Raw genomic sequence first — 24,146 nt, 5'->3', positions numbered from 1 at the left:
ATTTTCATCAACATACTGATGTTGGTCGTCAAGTGGAAGAAAAAGAAGAAGAAGACATGCGTGCGCGCGTGCAAAACTCTCCCCACCACGCACAAACACGCACGCATTCACACATACGCAAAGTGCCACATGTAACGCACAAAAAGGAACACCCCCACCCCATCCCCACAATAAGTTTCACACAGACAGGCAACAGGCCAGGGCCTCCCGAAACCTGGAGGGGGTCAGGCTGGTGTTCTCCTGACCCACTCCCGGGAGGGTCACTACCTTGTCGTGGTCGGGAGGCTTAGTGGCCAGTGATCGAGCGAGCTATGTCGGCGGGGGCATCAGTGCTTCTTGGGGTTTGGTGCTCTGGTCCCAGGTCTTAATTGACAGCCTACATAGCCATCGTAGCTGTTAGGGCTGAATAAGTGGTGGTTTTGTACTGATGCCCCTGATAGGGCTTCCCATGCCGAACAGGTGGTGAGTGAGGCCCAAACTAAACGTGACCCACTGTCCCTTTCGCTATTCTTTGTTCTTCTTTTTACCGCCTCTTTTCTGTCCTCAGCTCCCCATCAAGCCTTCTTTTCCACATTCTTTTTTTCTCTGCGGCCTTCTTTAGGCCCGCCGTGTTTGCCGTGCGGCGCGACCTGTGATGGAGGGGAATGAGATCCTGGGGATTGAGAGAGCACGCTGCTCTCAACACATCCCTTTGGCTTGGACCTCTCCTAAGACAGGCGGCACACATTGGCCCGTGTGTGTCAATCGGCTACCCCTTCGTGGGGCTGGGTCAAGACTGGCAGTTTAGTGGCTGACGAAGGTAACCCCCGTAGTGCTCGGCTCTCTGTCCCCGGGAGCTGGGCATGATCGGGGGGGAGCACGTTGGAGCTGGGCTGCTGGTTGTATATCCCTCCTGAAACCTGGAAGGGGTCAAGCTGGTGTTCCCTTGACCCTGGCCCCTAAGTTGGACCCCATGGTGGGTGGGTAAGGGAGGGATGAATTCACATTTTTCTTTCAACATGAATCCTAAACAAATACACCCCCCCAAACTCGGAAAAAGACGACGACAGGGAACGGACGACTCAGACTCTGAGTCGGAGGTCGTCGATACCTCTGGTTTTTGGCCATCGTGGCTAGTGATGGAGGGCGCTGATGACGACAAGCCCTTGTCGGCTCTCAGCCCCTTCGCTGTCCAGAAGGGCTTTCAGTGTCTGGCAGGATCGCTCAGATCCATCAAGAGGCTGAGGAGCGGAGCGTTTTTAGTACAGACAGAATCCAAAAGACAGACACAGCTCCTTCTCAAGGCGACCACTTTCGTGGATAGGGCAGTGAAGATTTCCCCTCACAAAGGTCTCAACTGCTCAAAGGGAGTCATCAGATGCCCGGAGTTGAAAGGTGTGTCTGAGGCCGAGATCAAGAGCGAACTGTCCTCTCAGGGAGTGACCGATGTGTACAGGGTGACGGTGAGGAAGGGGTCGGACAGAGTCCCGACCAACACTTTCTTCCTCACCTTCTGCTGCCCGGATGTCCCCAAGGACATTCGGGTCGGATACCTGCTAGTTAATGTCAGCCTGTACGTACCGTCCCCTCTGAGATGCTTTAAGTGTCAGAAATTCGGACACGTGAGAGACAGATGTAAGGAGGAAGAGGCGTGTGGCACCTGTTCGAAGGCGGCGCACCAGGGCGATTGCGTCAGTGCAGCCCTGTGTGCGAACTGCGGAGGTGGCCACCCGTCCTCATCGAAGGACTGCCCCGCCTGGAAGAAAGAAAAACAAATTCAGAAAGTCAAGACAGAACAGAAAATTTCCTTCTTTGAGGCAAGGAAACAGGTGGAGGCCGCGTCGCCTAGGACGTCGTATGCCTCTGTCGTCAGATCCGGGACGGTGGACGTCGTGGTCCAGACGACGTCCACAGGAACGCAGACGGACGACTTAACCGCCTCGTCGGAACCGTTGGCCTTGGGTGGAGGCGCTGTGTCCACCCCTTCCCATCCTGCGCGGCAGTCCTCAGGGGCTGCTGGGCGGGAGAGAAAAGCCTCGGGCGGAGGCACGTTGTCCGCCTCCCGCCCCACCCCACCCCCCGGCCCCCCTCGCCCCGCCTCTCGTCTGCCTGGCCCTCGGGCTGGCGGAAGTGGCCGGAAGCCCCCCGCACCTCCAAAACTCAAGGAGGGGAGGGCTGCGGCCACGGCGGGATCGGGAGGGGCCGAGGTGGTGGATATTCCGACCCGGTCGGAACCCGAAAAATTTATGTCAAAGAACAAATATTCCATCCTGGCGGACCTTGAGCCACCGCAAGTGGAGGAGCAGGGGGTAGCGATGGAATAGGCTGCTGCTTTATTTTTTTTAAAAAAAAACCTTTTTAATGGCAGTGATCCACTGGAATATCCGGGGATTCTATGCCAACTTCCAGGAACTCCAGCTGCTTTGTCGTGCTTTGAAACCTTCAGTGCTGGCACTGCAGGAGACTCTGCAAAGAGATGGCAAGGTTTTATCTCTCTCTGGTTTTAACTCCGTTTTTAAACCCGCTCAACCGAAGCAAGAGGGGTTGACGGGAGGTGTCGCTCTTTTTATTCGAAAGTCCCTTTTATACAGTACAGTTCTTTTAAGCACCCCTTTACAGGCGGTGGCAGTCAGAGTCACGCTCGAGAAAACCATCACTGTCTGCTCTCTCTACCTTCCCCCTTCCGTCCGTGTTCTGAGGCAGGACCTCATGAACCTGGTCGACCAGCTCCCACGTCCGTTTTTACTGTTGGGCGACTTCAACGGACACTCCCCGCTCTGGGGAAGTGAGATGACATCAGCCCGAGGTCTTCTCTTAGAAAACCTTCTCTCTGACATGGACTTGTGCTGTCTTAACGACAAGTCTCCCACTTACCTGCATCTGTCCTCTGGAAAGCTCTCGTGTTTAGATCTGTCGGTCTGCGATCCATCGTTGGTCCTGGACTACGAGTGGAAAGTGCACGACGATCTGCACGGGAGTGACCACTTTCCTGTCGTCCTCCGCCCCACAGATGGAGAAGGTGACTCTCTGCCTGACCGCCTGTACTACGACAAAGCAGACTGGAGTTTTTTTACCACCAAGATAAGAGCGGAGCTGCAGGAAGAAACAGTATTGAAAAGCAAGGACCCTGCTGACGCTCTGACTCGGATCGTTTTAGATTGCGCCAAAGCAGCAGTCCCATCGTCTACCTCCAAGCCTCAGGTCCCTAGAACGCCCTGGTTCAACGCGGAATGTCGGGAGGCCCGCAAGTCTCGGAAGAGAGCGCAGCGACGCGTCTTTCGGAGACCGGAGTCCGATAGCGTTCGAACCCATCAACAGCTGAGGGCGAAAGCCAGGTATGTTTTTAAAAAGAGCCAGAGGAAGTCTTGGAGAGATTTCTGCTCTTCCTTAACCTCCAACACACCCAAGAAGAAAGTGTGGAGGGTTTTAAAAAGAATTAAGGGCAAAAACGCATGCCCGACCTTCCACCATCTTAAACTTTCAGACGCTCTGGTCACAGAGAAGAAAGCAGTTGCCAATTTGCTTGCCTCCACAATAGAACAGAACTCGAGATCTGCTAACAAATCTGCTCGCTTTCTTAAAACCAAAAACCTGTCAGAAAAAACACCATGTAACTTCTTTTCCGACAACACAGAGAATTACAACCTTCCTTTCACAATGAACGAACTTAAATCTGCCCTTCAGACCTGTACGGATTCCTGTCCAGGAATGGACGAAGTCCATTATAAACTCCTAAAGCACCTTCCCCAAACCTGTCTGGACACCCTGCTTAAAGTTTATAACCACATCTGGGTCACAGGCTTCTTTCCACCCTCCTGGCGGAAAGCCCTCATAATCCCGCTGCCGAAACCGGGAAAAGACCCCTCGAACCCCTCCAACTACCGCCCAATTGCACTGACCAGCTGCGTCTGCAAACTGATGGAGAAGATGGTCAACGGTAGACTGATGTGGAAACTAGAGACCGACGGCCTTCTGGCGAAGGAACAGTGCGGTTTCCGCAAGCATCGCTCTACCGTTGACCATCTGGTTCGTCTGGAAACCACGATAAGAAATGCTTTCGTCAACAAACAACATGTGGTGGCCATATTTTTTGACCTGGAGAAAGCTTACGATACCACGTGGAAATTTGGTATTCTTTCCGACTTGCACAAGCTCGGCTTCCGAGGACACCTGCCTCAGTTTATCCACAATTTTTTACAAGACAGACAATTCCAGGTGAGAGTCGGCACCACCCTGTCCGACATTCACGAGCAGGAGCTGGGTGTCCCGCAGGGGAGCATCCTGTCGCCGGCTCTGTTCAGCATCAAAATTAATGACATCGTTCAATCCGTTCAGAAAGGATCGGACAGCTCGCTGTTCGTGGATGATTTTGCTTTATATGCAACCGGCAGCACGTACGCCAGCATCCAGCGACGGCTTCAGCTCTGCGTCAACAAAATCCAGTGTTGGGCAGAGGAGAATGGCTTCACATTTTCGTCCTCCAAAACTGAATGCATCCACTTTCATAATTTTCGCCAATTCTATCAGGACCCTGAAATCCGTCTGGGAACATCCACCATCCCGGCGGTCAAGGAAGCCAGATTTCTAGGGGTCGTCTTCGATCAGAAGCTGAATTTTCTCAGCCACATTAAACAGCTGAAAATATCTTGCCTAAAAGCCCTGAACATCATCCGAGTTGTGGCACACACGAACTGGGGTGCTGATAAGAGGACTCTCTTGCACCTCTACAGAGCCCTGGTCCGGTCCAAACTGGATTATGGAAGTGTTGTATACGGCTCGGCCAGACCGTCCTACCTGAAACTGTTGGACCCTGTACACCACCAAGGGCTCCGTCTCAGCTTAGGTGCTTTCCGCACCACCCCTGTGCACAGCCTGTACGCAGAGGCGGGGGAACCACCTCTTTCCAACCACAGACTGAAGCTGACCCTGAACTATTATTTGAAATTGTTTTCGGAACCTACAAACCCTGCTTACGATGCTGTATTCAACAACCCTTTCGATAAGAAATTTACAGACGACCCAAACTGCATACCTCCTCTCGGACTCCGCATTCAGCCGCACTTGGAAAATGCCGATCTGGATGTCAGTGGCATCTCAGATTTCTCTAAGTTCCCTGACAGCCCCCCGTGGACCTTTACAACACCTGAGGTCCGATTCGATCTGGCCTCGTACCGTAAGGACACCACCAGTTCTCTGGCCTACAGAACCTACTTTTCGGAACTGTGCCACAAATTCCCCACCTTTCAAGGCATCTTCACTGACGGTTCCAAGTCAGAGGACGGAGTCGCCGCATCTGCGTTCTGTCCCGCCTTTCCTGACCGGCCCTCAACGAAACACATCCTGTCTGACAGCTCGGTATACACCGCGGAACTGACCGCACTGGTCCTGGGGTTAAAAATGGTTCTCTCTTCCAAACAGAAGAGATTCATGATCTTTTCCGACTCCTTATCAGCCCTGGAGGCGATCGCCTGCAGGAATATCACTCATCCCAAACTGCTGGAATTTTATGAAACTTTTACTCTCGCAACAAAGAAAGGATACGAGGTTGTGTTGGCCTGGGTTCCCGGACATGTTGGCATTCGTGGTAACGAAAGGGCGGACCTGCTGGCCAGGAACGCTGTAAAGAAAGAATTGTCCAGATCCTTGGTACCCTATACAGACATGAAGCGGAAGGTCAATACTTACGTTAAGGATCTTTGGCAAGAGAAGTGGAACACCCAGATGGACAACAAGCTCTTCCAGATCCGTCCGGACCTGGGGGAGACCCTCCCTTCGGGGGTGAAGAACAGAAAGGAGGAATCTGTGCTCTGCAGACTGCGTACGGGGCACACTTTTTTTACTCATTCTTACTTGTTGAAGGGGGAGGAGGCCCCTCGATGCGTTCCCTGTGACGAGCCTCTCACCGTGAAACACGTGCTCCTTGACTGTTGGGATCTGCATGACGTTAGACGCAGACATTACATGGCGGTTTCTTTGAAGACTTTGTTTCGTGATGTCCCTCCGTGGGCACTGATGGACTTCTTAAAAGAAGTGAACCTTTTTAACCAGATTTGAAGGTTTTAAACTATGGAAGTTTTTTTTAACTTTGGAGTGGAAAGTTTGAAGTGGTGACTCGTTTTAATTGGTTGTTTTTTTTTTAGCCTTGTAGCAGTAATTGACGCGGCGATAGCCTTGAGATGGCCTTAGTGGTCGGCGAGGCTCTAAGCACCATAATTTCATTTCATTTCAACAGGCCAGGGGTGAAAATTGGAGGAGTTCAAGTGTCTCTGTTTACAGAAGAGTCTGTGGAGTGGGCTGCACAGCATGACAGATCTTCACGTGGCAAGACTTTCTGACTTAAATCAAGGAGCTACAAAAAGGGCCCTTGTTCTTAGCGGTGCTTTTTAGTCTGACGTGTGGAAGTGGAAGCCACCTGAAGTGTTTACCAGCCACGTGAAGATCGAAGTTCGCTGGAAAGAGTGTACACAGAGAAACTTGACAGATAACGCACAGAGAAATTTGAGAGATAACGCGGCGTTGTGACACTGAAGAAGAATGAATACAGTTGTATTGTATTGTATTGTATTGTATTGTATTGTATTGTATTGTGTTGTTATTCTTTTTGCTACAACGGATTGCTCTGTGTGAAATTCGGTCTGCTCTCCCAGGGGAGTGCATGTCGCCACAGCAAAGCGCCACATTTTCTTTAAACCTGCAAGCGTATTAGTTTTCCGATCAAAGTGTACAGAATTTTACCAGGGACAACCATGTTGATGCCGTGAGTTCTGTTACGTGCATGCTGTACATGTTGCCTCGGTTTATCGTCTCATCTGAATGACTAGCACCCAGACCACCACTCGAAGAGTGGGGGTGGTGATAGCAATCCGTTTATGGGACTCGAACCCGTGCACACCGGCTTTCTAGTTGGGCGCGTTACCGTTCGGCCACTAGGCTGCCCCACAAAGCAAATACAAGCAGTAACACGAGATCAGGGGGTCAGTGATGGCCTAGAGGTAACGCGTCCGCCTAGGAAGCGAAAGAATCTGAGCGCGCTGGTTCGAATTACGGCACAGTCCTTGAGTGGTAGTCTGGACGCTAGTCATTCGGATGAAACGATAAAGGGAGGTCTGTAGAATTCTGTAGAAAAATCCACTTCGATAGGGGAAAACAAAACAAAACAACAACTGCAAGCAGGAAAAAATACAAAAATATGGGTGGTGCTCTCAGTGCAGCGACGCGCTCTCCCTGGGGAGAGCAGCCCGAATTTCACATAGAGAAGTCTGCTTTTATGACAAAAAAAGAGAGTGATACAAAAACCTCCTGTCTGAACAAAAGGTAAGTGAACAACTACACATGATTGAGTAAACTGTGGTTGGAGAGGAGAACTAAATGAAATGCAGACGGGGGGGGGGGGGGGGGGGGGGGGGGGGGGGGGGAGTTTAAGGGTAGAGAGGGGTGTGTGTCTGTGTGGACTGGGAGTATGGTGCTGCAACCGTTAATCAAACGGAAAGCTTTTTGTGGTCCGAGAGTGTCGTCAACATCCTACGGTTTGTCGACTGGGCATTTTTTTTAATTCTAGTGTCCTGAATTCTTGGGCCTCTTTGTACGAAACGTTCCGCGCGTTTCACAATGCAGACCTATGAGAAATGATATGTGGCGTGTATTCCACCGTCCTGGTCACGAGTCAGGCTTAAAAACGACGCAGAATGATCGAATATCATGATCACTAACCGACACTTGTCAAAATTCCTCATCCGCCATGTCTTTTGCTTACCTTTGCATGGCTTGGGCAGCAGAACAAAATGAAAAAAAAGAGAAAAGAAAATGAAAATACACACAGACACACAGACACAGACACAGACACACACACACACACACAGAGGAAACAGCGGCTCCCCGCTTGGCGCAGACTGAATTGACTCGTTATCGTTCTTGATGTTATTCGCCTGGCAAAACTGAACATAAGTATAGCGATAGAATCTATATCAAAGTTAAGAACAATGACCCTCGAAATAGAGTAGAAAACCACCGAAAACGGGTGGCAACATCTACCAATGGTAATATCGCTTCAACTATGCATGAACATTGCCGTCAAAATAGGTTATCTGAATGCAGGGTACTCAATCACCAGTCAATTGTAAAGTTCTGTGTCCGCGAGTTGGCGACTTGTTTCTTGGTCTCTTTCATGCGGAGTAGGCCTACATCTCAAAACTTCAGGAATATGTTCTGATTTTTGAAAACAACCTGCATGTTTGTGACAGCGTTGTCGTGTGAAAGATTGAAACAGGAGTAAAGTTTGAGGCGTTCATATCATTTATTTATTATTTGATATCATTTATTCATTCATTTATGTAGCGATGTCCAAGGGACCTTGCAATGGCCGGTGATGTTACCTTCTATATCAGCCAGACGAATTCTGAAAAAAAAAAAAAAAAAAAAAATCGCAAACAAAAAACACAACTTTCTTTCTGTGCATTTACCGTTTTCCCTACACCCCTTTTCTTTCTCTCCCGCCCAAAATGTTGCAGGCATCGTGGCAGGACCGGTTAGGCGTTGGGTTTTCTGGTTCTGTGTTCACCAGCGATCAGAGTAGGAGGCACCGTTTCGGCATGGCGTTGTGTCCTTGGGAAAGGCACTTTACTCCGAATTTCCCCTCTCCAACCAGCTGTGAATGAGTACCTGACTTCGGTTAGGAAAGGTTAAAATGGCGGAAAGAGAGGATTAGGCCCCGCCTTCATATGCGAAACCCGATAATCGGTAGATATGAAGTCACTGTGAGCCTCGATGGCTTTGAGAAGCCAAAACCTTTTAATCTCTATCCAAAATCTCATTGCGTGTTACAGCCATGACGTCATCCTGGCTGTCACGTGGACTGGTGGTGGTGATGGTGATGGGTGTGGGGGCGGGAGTGGAGGCACGCGGCACCAACTGGAACCAGACGGAAGCTGAGGAGTTCTTGGCGATGTATCAAAGACAGGCAAGGGTGGAACTGTCTGCCACCACAGAAAGGTACTGGACCTACCAGACCAACATCACCAAGGAAAACCAGCAAGCTGCGGTGAGTTGTCGTTTTGTGAATTGGTGTACGTCTGTCTTACGCACACACATGTACACACGGACATCCACATACATACACGCACACGCAAACAGCATTGACTTGAAGTTGTGTTCCTTTTGTATGAAGATGGAAGGCTCATTTGGACAGCAATTTTAAGCTGGAGTTTGGCAGGGGTCATATGTTCATAACAACTGATTATGTCATTGTCTAATCGACTTAATGTTGTTGCAGTAATCATATTACCAGCTGCATTAATCGAGAGATGCGTTCATATGGATATTAAGCGATGTGTGTCAGGTCAGGTCAAGCAAAAACGAAGGTCATGACAGACATCATCAGAGACTTTTTGTTTGCTGATGATTGTGCCCTCAACGCTGGATCTGAAGCTGACATGCAACTCAGCGTCGACAAGTTTGCCACTGCCAGCAGGAACTTCGGCCTTACCATCAGCACGAGGAAAACTGAAGTTCTCCATCAGCCAGCCCCAGGGAAACCCTACGTTGAGCCCAACATCACAGTCAACGGTCAGAGACTCAGTGCGGTGGAGCGGTTCACATACCTTGGCAGCACACTATCACGAAATGTGACAAACGATGATGAAGTGAACGTCAGGATTGCAAGAGCAAGCGCAGCTTTTGGTAGACTCAATGCAAATGTCTGGAACAGAAGAGGCATTAGTATTGAGACCAAGCTAAAGGTCTACAGAGCAGTAGTTCTCCCCACACTACTGTACGCCTGCGAAACTTGGACAGTGTACCAACGACATGCCAAGAAGCTGAACCACTTCCACACAACATGCCTCAGGAAGCTACTGAACATCAAGTGGCAAGACAGGACCCCTGACACAGAGGTGCTCGCAAAAGTCACCCTTCCCAGCATCTTCACCATCCTGATGCAGTCCCAGCTTCGCTGGGCTGGACACGTGGCGCGCATGCCAGACCATCGGCTGCCCAAAAGGCTCTTCTATGGCGAGCTGCAACAAGGGAAGAGATCACACGGAGGTCAGAAGAAGCGCTTCAGAGATACTCTGAAAGTCTCTCTGAAAGCGTTTGATATCAACCCTGACTCCTGGGAGGAATCTGCAGTGGACCGTGACAAATGGCGCGCTGCTGTGCACAAAGGCGCCAAGTTGTGCGAGGCCAACAGGACTGCTGCAGCTGTTGAGAAGAGGCAGGCCAGAAAGTCACGGGCAAACAAGCCCCCTGACAATGATATGCCTGTCTTTGTCTGCCCCAACTGTCAGCGAACATTTCGTGCGCAGATTGGACTATTCAGCCATCTGCGCACTCACAGATAGATTCATGAGCATCCTTCCCCCCACCCCACCACCACCCTCCCCCCATCCCCCATCCCCCATCTGGATGACAACGATGGTCATCATCGATCTCGATGGACACACCACCAAGCGATGTGTGTCAGGTCAGGTCAGGTCATTAGATCTGCTACTGGTAACCTGTAATCCAGTACAACCTGTTCAGGGTTGGGTTGCCGGCGACTAAACCGGCACTCCCACTGCTCCCTTCCGGGACTGGTGAGGCGGGTGGCTAGACACCCTTATGGAAATCCATAAAAGGGCGTCGGCTCAGGAGAGCCACCGACAGCCATCTAGCTCCACTGTGCTGTGTGCATGCCACACACAGTTGGCCCCCGGGGTGTGTCTACCCATGCATGCGAAGTCTGGATCCGGCAGAATCTGCGGAAGAAACCTATCGGTTCAACGGAGAGGAAGGCGATTACAGCAACGCACTGTGGAGTGCAGAGAGCAAGATGAGACACCGAAAGGATATCTTGGTCATCCACTGCATCCGTGCTCATCCTCCAGACGTCTTGACTTAGTCTTGCCACTGGAAATTGGTGGACCCGGACGAGAGAGTGAGGTCGACGTTGCGCAACTCCTCTTCACTTTAAACAAACTCATCGCGCAAGTCATCAGTCATCCAAAATGACCTTTCATCCTTCATCATTTCATCACCCCCAAGTCCTGTGGCGACAGGCGAGTGACGAAACGACAGGTGTGGGTACACTGGCAGTCGCAGCCGCAGACCTGCACGCAGGCGGCTCAGGCCATAGGGTCGTTCTTCGTCGACAGGAGCAGCGATGGAGCTCGGCAGCCGTCTGAGCGTCTGAGCAGCCCTCTTTAGGAATGCACTGCTCACCTCCCTGGCATGAGGAAGGGGCTAGAAAAGGTGCCCTAAAAATTGCCTGCTCCATATCACCCTGGCCAGCATACCGCGGCTGGCGGGGACCCTACATCAGCGGTCGAAACAAAAAGAAAGAAAAGAAAAAAACAAGGATCGTTCCTCTCACCATTGGTGCTTGGAACATAAGGACTCTCCTGGACAGAGATAACGCGGACAGACCCCAAAGGAGAACGGCACTAGTTGCATCCGAACTCGCCAGATACAACATTGACATCGCAGCCTTGAGTGAGACTCGGCTTGCAGGCGAAGGCGAGCTCTGTGAACGGGGATCTGGTTACACCTTCTTCTGGAGTGGACGAGGAAGCAAAGAGCGACGTGAGGCTGGTGTTGGTTTTGCAGTAAAAACAGCACTTGTCAGCAAGCCAGCTGGAATCCCAAAGGAAGTCAACGATAGGCTTATGACCATGAAACTCCCACTGGCATCTGGCCAGAAGCACCTCACCATTGTCAGTGCCTACGCCCCAACCATGACCAACCCGGATGAAGTGAAGGCGAAGTTCTACGAGGACCTTCACTCTGTCATTGCTGCTATCCCTAAAGCAGACAAGCTCATCATTCTTGGGGACTTCAATGCTAGAGTTGGCTCTGACTACAACTCCTGGGATGGAGTGATTGGAAAGCACGGTGTGGGCCACTGCAACCCAAATGGATTGCTTTTGCTTCAGACTTGTGCAGAGCACGAACTGCTGATAACGAACACAGTTTTCTGCCTCCCTACCCATAACAGGACGTCATGGATGCACCCACGCTCAAAGCATTGGCATCTCATCGATTACGTCATCGTCAGGAAAAGGGATAGGCAAGATGTACGTGTAACAAAGACCATGTGCGGCGCCGAGTGTTGGACAGACCATCGCCTTGTAGTCTCGAAGCTGAATATTCGAATCCAGCCCAAGAGACGCCCCCAAGGCCAGAAGGCTCCAAAACGGCTCAACATCGCTAAGCTGAATAACATCACCATCAAACAGTCCTTTGTGGAGCTGCTGGAAGATCGTCTGGAATCCGCCTCTCTGGACAACCAGAATGTGGAGTCTGACTGGAGGACCCTGCGTGAACTGATCTATAGTACAGCTTCAGAGACCCTGGGACCCATGACCAGAAAGCACAAAGACTGGTTTGATGAAAACTGTGATGAAATCAAGCAGCTTCTGGATGAGAAACGCCGTCTGCATCAAGCCTACCTGAGCAACCCAAAGTCCACATCAAAAAAGGATGCGTACGATGCCATCCGCAGGACTGTTCAGCAAAAGTTACGCCAGATGCAGGATAAGTGGCTGAGTGACAAAGCTGATGAGATCCAGGGATATGCTGACAGGCACGATATGAAGAGGTTCTATGATGCCTTAAAAGAAGTCTACGGCCCCACATCCTCAGGATCATCCCCCCTCCTCAGTGCAGATGGGAATACCTTGATCACCGAGAAGGAGAAAATTCTCGAACGCTGGGCTGAGCACTTCAACAGTGTCTTAAATCGCCCTTCCTCCATAAATGATGAAGCCATAGACCGTCTCCCACAAGTCCCCATCAACGAAGCACTGGACGATCCGCCAACACTTCTTGAGACCCAGAAAGCAATCCGTCTGCTATCCAGTGGCAAAGCACCTGGCTCAGACTCCATACCAGCAGAGGTCTACAAGGATGGAGGCACTGTGCTGACTGAGAAGCTCCATCAGCTGTACTCACTCATGTGGAAAGAAGAGATGATCCCCCAGGATTTCAAAGATGCATCTATCATTCACTTGTACAAGCGAAAGGGGAACCGGCAAGCCTGTGATAACCATCGGGGCATTTCCTTGCTCTCCATTGCAGGTAAGATACTTGCCAGGATCCTACTAAACCGCCTCACAGCACACCTTGACCAAGGTCATTTGCCTGAGAGCCAATGTGGATTCCGGAAAGAGCGCGGAACCACCGACATGGTGTTTGCTGCAAGGCAGCTGCAAGAGAAATGTCAGGAGCAAAATGTTGATCTGTTCTCCACCTATGTCGACCTCACTAAGGCCTTCGACACCGTGAGTAGAGAGGGACTGTGGAAGATCATGGCCAAGTACGGATGCCCTCGGAAATTTATTTCCTTGGTCAGCCAAGTCCATGAAGGCATGCAGGCTCGAGTCCAGGACAATGGCGAAACATCTGCTCCTTTTGCTGTCACAAATGGTGTCAAGCAAGGCTGCGTCCTGGCTCCTACGCTGTTCAGCCTCATGTTCTCTGCAATGCTTACTGATGCCTTCAGAGATGGCGATGTTGGAATCGGCCTAAAGTACCGAACAGATGGCAAGTTGTTTAACCTCAGAAGGCTTCAAGCAAAAACGAAGGTCATGACAGACATCATCAGAGACTTTTTGTTTGCTGATGATTGTGCCCTCAACGCTGGATCTGAAGCTGACATGCAACTCAGCGTCGACAAGTTTGCCACTGCCAGCAGGAACTTTGGCCTTACCATCAGGACGAGGAAAACTGAAGTTCTCCATCAGCCAGCCCCAGGGAAACCCTACATTGAGCCCAACATCATAGTCAACGGTCAGAGACTCAGTGCGGTGGAGCGGTTCACATACCTTGGCAGCACACTATCACGAAATGCGACCATCGACGATGAAGTGAACGTCAGGATTGCAAGAGCAAGCGCAACTTTGGGCAGACTCAGTGCAAATGTCTGGAACAGAAGAGGCATTAGTCTTGAGACCAAGCTAAAGGTCTACAGAGCAGTAGTTCTCCCCACACTACTGTACGCCTGCGAAACTTGGACAGTGTACCAACGACATGCCAAGAAGCTGAACCACTTCCACACAACATGCCTCAGGAAGCTACTGAACATCAAGTGGCAAGACAGGACCCCTGACACAGAGGTGCTCGCAAAAGTCACCCTTCCCAGCATCTTCACCATCCTGATGCAGTCCCAGCTTCGCTGGGCTGGACACGTGGCGCGCATGCCAGACCATCGGCTGCCCAAAAGGCTCTTCTATGGCGAGCTGCAACAAGGGAAGAGATCACACGGAGGTCAGAAGAAGCGCTTCAGAGATACTCTGAAAGTCTCTCTGAAAGCGTTTGATATCAACCCTGACTCCTGGGAGGAATCTGCAGTGGACCGTGACAAATGGCGCACTGCTGTGCACAAAGGCGCCAAGTTGTGCGAGGTCAACAGGACTGCTGCAGCTGTTGAGAAGAGGCAGGCCAGAAAGTCACGGGCAAACAAGCCCCCTGACAATGATATGCCTGTCTTTGTCTGCCCCAACTGTCAGCGAACATTTCGTGCGCAGATTGGACTATTCAGTCATCTGCGCATTCACAGATAGATTCATGTGCATCCTCCCCCCACCCCACCACCACCCTCCCCCCATCCCCCAGCTGGATGACAACGATGGTCATCATCGATCTCGATGGACACACCACCACCAAGCGATGTATGCGATGAGTTTCATTCGGTTTTTTAATGTACTAAATTATCCACTCACTGATGTTTGCTAATCATCAAATTACTCTCCTGGCCTAACTGGTCTTTCATTTCGAGTCATACATATCACAGTGCATTGGACTGGAATCCGCGCACTCCCAGCAGTCAGACCGTGACGCCAACCCCATTTCAATGCTTTGTTGTTGTTTTCTACTCCACAGGTGGATGCACAGCTTCAGACTGACCTGTGGAAGCAGAACATGTCACACCTGGCTGCCCAGTTCAACACCACCGACTTTCCTCCCTCCATGAAGCGTCAGTTGGCCTTCATCCAGGATATTGGCACGGCCGCTTTGAACGATACCAGAAAGCTGGAACAAGTATGCTTCTATTTTTGGGGTGGTGGTGGGGGTGGAGGGGGTGGTGGGGGCGTGGGGGCATCACTGTCTGTTGGGCATCCAGTGTTCACCAGTGATCAGGGTTCGAGGCTCCCGTTTCAGTCTTGGGACAGGCACTTTACTCCGATTTTGTTCACTCCACACCAGAGCCGGGTTCCACGCGGCCATCTTTGCAGCGCTAAATTTGCTTAGATTAAATGTTCCTAAGTATATGGAATTGAGCGTGGAGTTGAGAACGTTCCTACCGCTAAGCACACTTACCGCTGCTAAGTTCGCTCGTGCAGTCCGCCCCAGGTGTGAATGAGGAAGCTGACTTAGGTCCGGGAGGGTTAAAAAAAAAACAGTGGCGGAAGGGGAGGACTGGGCCCCGCCTGTCTGTGCTGAGGTCTTGACACAGTGGTTATGATTTCACTGCCGCCATGACCGTGAAAGGAAATGGGATCCTAAACTTTATCTTGTATGTTCACAATACACAACACACACACCACAACACAACACAACACACAACACACACACACACACCACAACACAACACAACACACACACACACACGCACGCACGCACGCACACACACACACACACACACACACACACACACACCAGACCACACCACAACACACACACGCGCGCACGCACACGCCCTCCCCCCTCACCCCTGTCGTTCACACAACCTGGGCATTTTATCTGGTTAGAGATAACAGTTACAAAACATTTAGTTAAGCCACGTGTCACGACTATCTGACCTGGCAACGTTTATTTACGACTGTTTTACGGGATGGGTAACGTATAGTGGTGATGCACTATCTAGGTCAAGTGCGGCGTCTTAGCCCTCGTCAAGGGAACGATATGGTCTTGTGTGAGTGTGGGGGACGTGGGGGGGGGGACGAAATGGTGATAGGGGTGGGTGGTTATGTATGTATCAATGTCTGGTGTGTGTGTGTGTGTGTGCTGTGTTATGTTGTCGTGTGTGTGTGTGTGTGTGTGTGTGTGCAACAGCTGAACAAAGTGCTGGCAAACCTTGAATCAAACCACAGTGTCGCCAAGGTGTGTCTGGATGACAACAACTGTCTTCCTCTGGAGCCAAGTAAGAAACCTGTTTCTGTGTCTGTCCCTTCAGCCACCTGTCTGCACGCTGTGCATGTCTTTGAAACACATTTTTACCATTGGATAGACGAAAGGAAGAAATTCTGATTATTTCCCGTCACCACATTTGCTGGTAATAGTAAAGTATTATTTCTCACATTTTAAAGTTATCATTTATGCGATGATAAATGAAAAAATGTACGCTTATAGAGAAAAACAAACAAACACGAAATAAGAAATTACGACATGTATTCCTGTTTCATGTTTTCACTTCTTGCTACTTTCTCTGCACCAAGACTTCAAACTAAACTCAAGGTCCACGGAGCAGTCGTTCTATCGTCCCTGCTGAATGCTGCACACAACTGGACGGTGTACTGTCAGCACGCAAATCAACTTCATTCTTTCCATCTCCGTAGCCTGATGAAGATCCTTCACGTCAGCTGGAAGGATCATTTCCTTGGCACGGGTCCCTCAGAAACCTGGGATGGAAAGTGTTCACGGCTCGCTGATGAGGTCCCAGCTCCGGTGGACCGAACATGTCCACATATCTGACGAGCGCCTCCCTACGGAGACCCATGTGCAGGAAAGCTCTCCCACGAGGAGGCCAGAAGAAGCGCTACACAGACTCCCTGAAGACCTCCCTCAAGCGCTGTGGCAATGACCCAAACACACGGGAAGCTCTAGCCTCCGATCGCTCAGCATGGCGCAGCCGGGTCCCTTCCGGTGTCGCCGACTAAGAGAAGCAGAGGATCGGCAACGCCACTCTGAAACGCCAGCAAAGCAAGGAGAAGGCACTCAATCCACCTACACCTGTACACCCCTGTCGGCAGTACCACCGACACTGGACGTATCAGTCAGTTACGGACCTACCCAGTGTGAAGCTCATGCTCATCTTCGCTTACGAAGGAGCAATAACAATACTTTCTCTGTTCATTAATCTATTCATGTTTGATCTGTTTGAACATTCTGAAAAGTTCAAAGTGAGTCAGTTAGGCGATAGACTTCTGATCCAGTGTTCACCAGGGATCAGGGTTTGAGGCCTCGTTTCAGCATGGTGTTGTGTCTTTGGGAAAGACGCCTCACTCCAATTTCCCTCACCCCAACCAGGTGTGAATAGGTACACATTTACACATAAAAAAAAAATCAGGATGGATGTTGTATACCTGACTTCGGTCATAGAAGGTTGATATACAAAGAGCAGCGGGAGGAGAGGATGGATTTTGCGTGGTAAAGCGCTTTTGATTCGTCTCCGCTACAAGATTCAGTCTATTCTTCTTCTTCTTACTGACTTAATCATCACTCGGTTGCCAACAGATATCACGCGGGCCTTCGAGACTTCCCGGGACGAGAAGTTGCTGCGCCGTCTGTGGGCGGGATGGCGTGATGAGAGCGGAAAGAAGATGAAACAGCTCTACACCCAGTTTGTCTCCCTTAGCAACGAGGCCGTGAGGACGTTAGGTATCTGTTATTCTTAACTACTACTACTACTACTGATGTCTATAATTTGTTAAAAGCATTACATTTTATAGTTGACGTAATAGGGACACAAAATGTAATATGGTTTTTTAAAATGTGTAAATGGATATTTCGTTATGACTTTTCTTTGTTGTTGTTGTTGCTGTGTTGTTGTTTTCCTTGTTGCATACTTGGCTGTCATGTTACACTTCTTTGTGTCTAGAATTTGGGATATCTTGTTTTTCTTTATTTCGATAATGATGCATGATGATGGGATGATGATGAGCATCCATGTGAGTTTGGGACTGCTTGACCAGGCTACACAGTCATAACACAGCCTTACATCAAGCAAGCTGAGAGAGTCCATTTTAACAAGATTAACAAAGACGCATCTGTGAAGTGGATGACCCAGTCTTTCCATACACATTCATATCTAAGCAATTTTCTGTAAATGTATTTAGATTTTTTTTTCAAATTTCACCCAACACCCTCCCTCATTTGCCCGGTTTTCCCCAACTCTCGATTCATTCATACCCCCCCCCCCTTCCAACGATAATACTCAAATGTATACATTAATACTTTAACAAAACGTCTTCAATCACCGATATATGTGACGGGACATTAAACAAAATTCCTCCTCCTCCTCCTCCACATTCGTCTCTGGGTAAGAGCTGGTCATGGGCCGAAAAAACAACAGCAAAAGCAGAAGAAAACCAACAACAACAACAAAACAACAACGACAACAAAAACACACCTCTGGTCGGGTTCAAACCCAGACCCTCCCTAACCACTTGGCCACGGCGACTGGACATCAAAATACAGACTTCTTACTTTCCTCCAGTATGGAATCTGCTGACACTGATCCAGTGCTTGTATTCCGTTTGACTGATTATATATATATATATATATATATTCAATATGAAGTGTGTGTGTGTGTGTGTGTGTGTGTGTGTGTGTGTGTGTGTTCACAGGCTATGCAGACACAGGGGACTACTGGAAGTCAAAGTACGAGTCCGACACGTTCGAGCAGGACATTGGTGCCTTGTTTGAAGAACTGAAGCCTTTTTACAAACAGCTACACGCCTATGTCCGACGTCGTCTGAAGAAACAGTATGGAGAAGACGTGTTCCCTTCCTCTGGTCACATCCCTGCTCATCTCTTGGGTCAGTGTGTGTGTGTGTGTGTGTGTGTGTGTGTGTGTGTGTGTGTGTGTTGTGGTGTGTTTGCATGTGCGTTGTGAGCACACGCTTGTTAGTTTATGGTATTTCGTTCTTGAATGCATGTATAGATATGTATGATGTGTGATGATGATGATAATATTGATGCTGATGGTGATGATGATGATGGCGATGATGATGACTGTGCAGGTAACATGTGGGCCCAGCAGTGGCACTCTCTGCAGGACATGCTGATGCCTTATCCTGACAAACCCAAAGTGGACGTCACCGCTGAGATGGTTGAGCAGGTCTCTACCTCCTGTTCGTTTTGTCACAAATACAGATATATACACACCGGGATATATCTAAAAAAAATGACCTCCCTGGAGTTGTGTCTGAGTGCTAGTGTTAAGGTGGAGACACTAAACCCAGACTGCTTGTGAAGCATGCACTTAGCGCGTGTTAGAAAAGTCCACTTTTATAGTGAAATTCACTTACAGGCAGAAAACAGAAAAGTGTTTATATACTTTTGAAAGAGCTATTTACTTTTTCAAAAGCTCCCATATTGCTTGTTCGATAGGAAAACAAATTAAGATTGCAGGCAGAAAAAAGAAAGGGTGGCGCTTTCAGTGTAGCGACGCACTCTCTGTGGGGAGAGCAGCCCGAATTTTTTCACACAGAGAAATATGTTGTGACAAAAAGAATAATACAAATACTCATCACATAAGGCATTTGATCTGTTGATGTTGTTGCTGTTTGTTTTTTTGTTTTTTTTTTTGTTTCGACTTCTTTAACCCTTTCACCGCCAGTCAATTTAGAGTACAAAATTTCCGTTGTGGTATAAACACAGAAAAGACAGTGGCTAAGAATAGCTGGGGATTCCCCCTGCGATGTGTAGAAAATATGGCCTATCATACCACCCAACATTAAGAGCTGTAGGTTCATGGATAACAGACCAATGAATGATCACCTTTCAGTGACATGGGTCCTCTACCACGCCTGTGCATAAATGCGAGCTTGGCGGTGAAAGGGTTAAGTCCGAAGCAGATGCCATGGCAGAACCGCTCAGGTGTTGGACTTCTGACCCAGTGTACACCAGTGTTCAGGGTTCAGGGCCTGGCTACGGCATGGTGTTGTGTCAGGAAAGGCACTTATCTCCGATTTTCCTCACTCCTCCCGAGTGTGATTGGTTTCCTGACTTCGGTTTGGGGGGGAGGGGGAGGGAGGTTACAACGGCGGAGGAGAGGGTTGGGTCCCAGCTTTCTATGACGAGGCCTGGACATAGTGAATCTCAAATCACTGCCCCCATGACCACGAATAGCTACGGAACATCTATTTCCCTTTTTTACAACTCTTACAGATTTTACCCTGAAAGCTAAGGCTTCGCTATCTTCAACAATCTATGGAGCCTATTTTCTTTCCCGCTTAATCAATTATCACATCCAAGCCTTTTCTTCAAAGTAATCAGATTTTTGTCTCATTCCCAGAGCTACACAGCGTGGACGATCTTTGAAGTAGCAGACAGCTTCTTCACTTCTCTGGGTCTGGAACCGATGCCAGAGGCATTCTGGAACAAGTCCATGCTGGAGAAACCCAAGGACGGTCGGGATGTCGTCTGTCACGCTTCCGCTTGGGACTTCTACAATGGGATCGACTTCCGGTATGTAACCATTCAACATCCGGTGTGTAGCCATTCCACACACACACACACACACACACACACACACACACACACACACACACACATGTACAAGCAAAGTCACAGAAAAAAGGTAAAGACTTTCTAAAAAATGATATTTACCTACAGCAGTTACTCACATTACATCAATCAATAGCGAGCGGTTAACAAATTAATCATCAATGTTTAACGCAGCCAACTGGTGGCAGCAGAAGTAGTACCGCCCAAACGTTATCAGTCTGGCGCAGAATCCCAGAGAGACACACATCCATTGCAGAATGGGTCGGGGTGGGGACGGGTGGGGTGTTGGTGGTCTTCTGATGTTCTTCACCAGGCACAGCTATATGGAATCCTATCAGTTTCAGACTCCTTTTCAAGGAAGCGTCAAAGTGTGCGGACCGATCCATATATGCCATACCACATCTGCTTAATTGAAAAAGGAAAAAGAGAGTTTGTGGGAAATTATCAACATAGACGGAAAGAAAATAGATAAAGAAATTCGTCAATACTTTGAAACATCATAACATGAAAAACGTAGAAGGCAAATGATTGAAAGAAAGCATTGGAAACCTTTGTTTTAGTCAAGTGGACACCCATGACGTTGAATGATGATGATGACGATGACTGATGACGATGTTATGACTATCCTTTGAAAATGGTAACATTAAAATATGATGATAATGATCGTGATGATAATGATGATAATGTGAATGTAATTATGATAATGACTGATGATCATGACGTAATTGTGAAAACAAGGACGGCTGTATTGACTAGTCATGATAATTATAATAATCATACCGTAAATATAGTAATGGTAATTGTGATTCTGATGATGGAAATGATGATGACGCGATGATGTTGACGATGATGATGATGAGGAGGAGGAGGTGCAGGGGGAGAATAACGACAATTCGTGTGATGATAATGACGACGACTTTGGCAATGATACGGACGCCGTGGTTTTAAGTGAGGTTTTTCTTTGGTAGATTCTCAAAATCCTGATGAGCATGTTGGGCTAAGGCCTATGCGCGGGCCAGGTATCTGTTTTTTTTTAAACGCAGCTGTGGTGTAGCGTATATGGATAGAACGAACACTTTTACATTTCTTTGAAACAGAAACAGCAAGATACTATAGTAGAACAGCAGAATATTTCAGATTTAACGTCGGTCAAAGGATGTTATGTTGGAACCATTAACTCGAGCGCGATCGTGTACTTTCTCAAGCTAGTAGTTTTGTGTTTCACTAAATATATGTTGAATTCGAATGATTGAAACTCACACTCACATATACACACGCACACACACACACACACACACACACACACACACACACACACACACATACCCAATCCCCCTGCCCTCCCCCCACCACCCTCCTCGCCCCCGACACACACACTCACACACTCGCATAATACACACACACACACACACACACACACACACACACACACACACACACACCCTCTCTCTCTCCCTCTCTCTCCCCCAACAGAGTGAAGCAGTGCACAGAGACGACTCTGGAGCACTTCAGCACAGCGCACCACGAGATGGGACACATCGAGTACTACCTGCTGTACAAACCACAGCCCATCACCTTCAGGAACGGGGCCAACCCAGGTAACATGTTCAGCCTCACACCTTGTGCCACCAGCATCATTATCGATGTCATTATTGACACCTCTATTGTGCCCATCTTCGGTTAGGGCCCACCTTGTGTCATCATCATTATCGATGTTATTATAGACACGTCTAGTGGGCCCATCTTTAGTTAGGGTGGAGGGTAGGGGGTGAAGGGGAGGGAAGGAAGTGGGTATAATTTTTATCTGTTTGCATACTTGTGTAAGGTCAGACTGGGAATGACAATTTTAAGAGGGGTCATCTGACTAAAATGTATGTTCAACGAAAAAAGTGAAAAACTGATAAAAGTGTGTGTATACGTATTTTTTACGTATCCCCCACCCCTCCCCCGCTATCTCGCTCGCTTACTGTATGTTTCAACCAAGTATTCAAAACGCGATGTGCTTACGTAATATAATATTTGGAATACATTTTAGATCGGAAACCCCTTTTAACTCACTCAGTACGGCCAGTCCTCTCTTCTCCTCTACACAGACCCCTCGGATGTCCAGTGGGTGTCTGAATGACCCAACCTTTAGCTTCCGTCGTCAGAATTGTGGTATTCTTTGTCAACAGTCTTCAGTATAAGAGCCTTCCGCTTGCAATATTTTGATGATGGTAATTGGGGTGAAACGCTGCTAACGTCGTCTCTTTCGTCGTTCGTATGGAGAGAGTTAAGGGGATTTGTCTGAGTCCCCCCCCCCCACACACACACCTCCCCGTCCACTCTTTCTCTGTCTCTGTCTGTGTCTGTCTGTGTCAGGTTTTGCCCCTCCGTTCTCTCAATCTTTCTTTCCCAGTAAGACTCCTCCCCTTCCTCCCTCACTCATGTCCACAAGGATGTTGCAGGATTCCACGAGGCCATAGGAGACACGATCTCATTGTCAGTGGAGACCCCCAAACATCTGCATCAGATTGGTCTGCTGCCTACTCTGGTGGAGGACACGGGTACGTGGGACTGGCTGTATAACCTGGAGTATGACAAACAAGTACTGTGCAGCCAACAACTACAAACATGATTTTAAATAGATTCGGGAAACAGATTTTGCTGTCGGTAAGGAGCTCCATTTCTTTGCTCCTGGTCACAAGTACACTGTTTCTTTTATCAACTTAAACACACACACACACACACACACACACACACACACACGCGCGCGCGCGCGCGCGCGCACACACACACAGAAACCAACACCCCCCAAAAACAACAACAAAAACCACAACAACAACAACAACAAAAATCAACACAAAAAAAACAACAACAACTGACGCAACATTCTCCAGAAACTGAGTTCGCTCACTACGATCAGCTTCGGATCCACTCCACTTACGCATACCCAGATTCAAACTCTCGACTGTTGGCCGCCGTTCTTTCTCTGTCTCTGGACCTTGCAATTGGAATGAACTTCCTCTTTCGCTTCGTCAAGTCTCCACACTCAGCTCTTTTAAGTCTGGCCTTAAAACCCACCTTTTCCAAAAATAGCCTCCCTTCCCTGCCTCTTCCTTGTCTTCAGTTTCTCCAGTTTTAGAGTTATGCGTGCGTGAGAATGACTGGTGCAAAAGCGCTTAGATTTGTCTATGCATAAGATTCAGCGCTATATAAGTACCATTATTATTAAATATGGAGGCATCCTTCTCTGTTACTTACATACGTTTTGCCGTTATTCCCTCCGGTATATAGGGCAACCACCCTTGTCTATTTTGGGCCAGTGTTTCACTGGTACCCCGGGTGTTCTTCAGGGTCTTGAGTTCTCTCCTTCAGTTGTTCTGCGCCAGTGTTCTTTGGTCTTCCTGTCTTGACCCTACCTACCTTCTGGTGGCAGACAAGTTAACTGTTGGAAAATTAGGTAAAAGGAAAAAAAAGAAAGAAAAACAAATGCACGTATACAGTACACACACACACACACACACACACACACACACTCACACACACCAGTGTCTGTTGTTGTTGTTTTTTGTCCCACAGAGGCGGACCTCAATTTCCTGATGGCCATGGCGCTGCAGAAGATCGCCTTCCTGCCCTTTGGCTACCTCATTGACCAGTGGCGTTGGTCCGTGTTCCGTGGAGACACCACCCCGGACAGCTACAACAAGGACTGGTGGGACCTCAGGTAGGGAGGTAGGCGGAGGAGGAGGAGGAAGAGGAGGAGG

At 48.9% G+C, this 24,146-nt stretch overlaps 1 protein-coding gene across 1 annotated transcript in view; it reads left to right on the top strand.

Annotated features, from left to right (window-relative positions):
- Positions 1-24,146, top strand: part of LOC143279957 (angiotensin-converting enzyme-like) — a 39,038-nt gene that overhangs the window by 11,310 nt on the left and 3,582 nt on the right. Inside the window, exons 2-11 of the mRNA XM_076584334.1 lie at positions 8,802-9,016; positions 14,830-14,988; positions 16,003-16,090; positions 17,404-17,547; positions 18,516-18,707; positions 18,912-19,009; positions 20,189-20,361; positions 21,874-21,998; positions 22,848-22,946; positions 23,962-24,106. Of these exons, the coding sequence (XP_076440449.1) occupies positions 8,804-9,016; positions 14,830-14,988; positions 16,003-16,090; positions 17,404-17,547; positions 18,516-18,707; positions 18,912-19,009; positions 20,189-20,361; positions 21,874-21,998; positions 22,848-22,946; positions 23,962-24,106 (1,436 nt within the window). The 5' untranslated portion in view covers positions 8,802-8,803. The remainder of the gene's footprint in view (positions 1-8,801; positions 9,017-14,829; positions 14,989-16,002; positions 16,091-17,403; positions 17,548-18,515; positions 18,708-18,911; positions 19,010-20,188; positions 20,362-21,873; positions 21,999-22,847; positions 22,947-23,961; positions 24,107-24,146) is intronic.

This window comes from Babylonia areolata, chromosome 3, assembly GCF_041734735.1.
Source record: "Babylonia areolata isolate BAREFJ2019XMU chromosome 3, ASM4173473v1, whole genome shotgun sequence".
Classification (NCBI taxonomy): Eukaryota; Metazoa; Mollusca; class Gastropoda; order Neogastropoda; family Buccinidae; genus Babylonia; species Babylonia areolata.
Note: the sequence above shows the minus strand (reverse complement) of the source record. Positions and strands in the feature narration are given on the sequence as shown.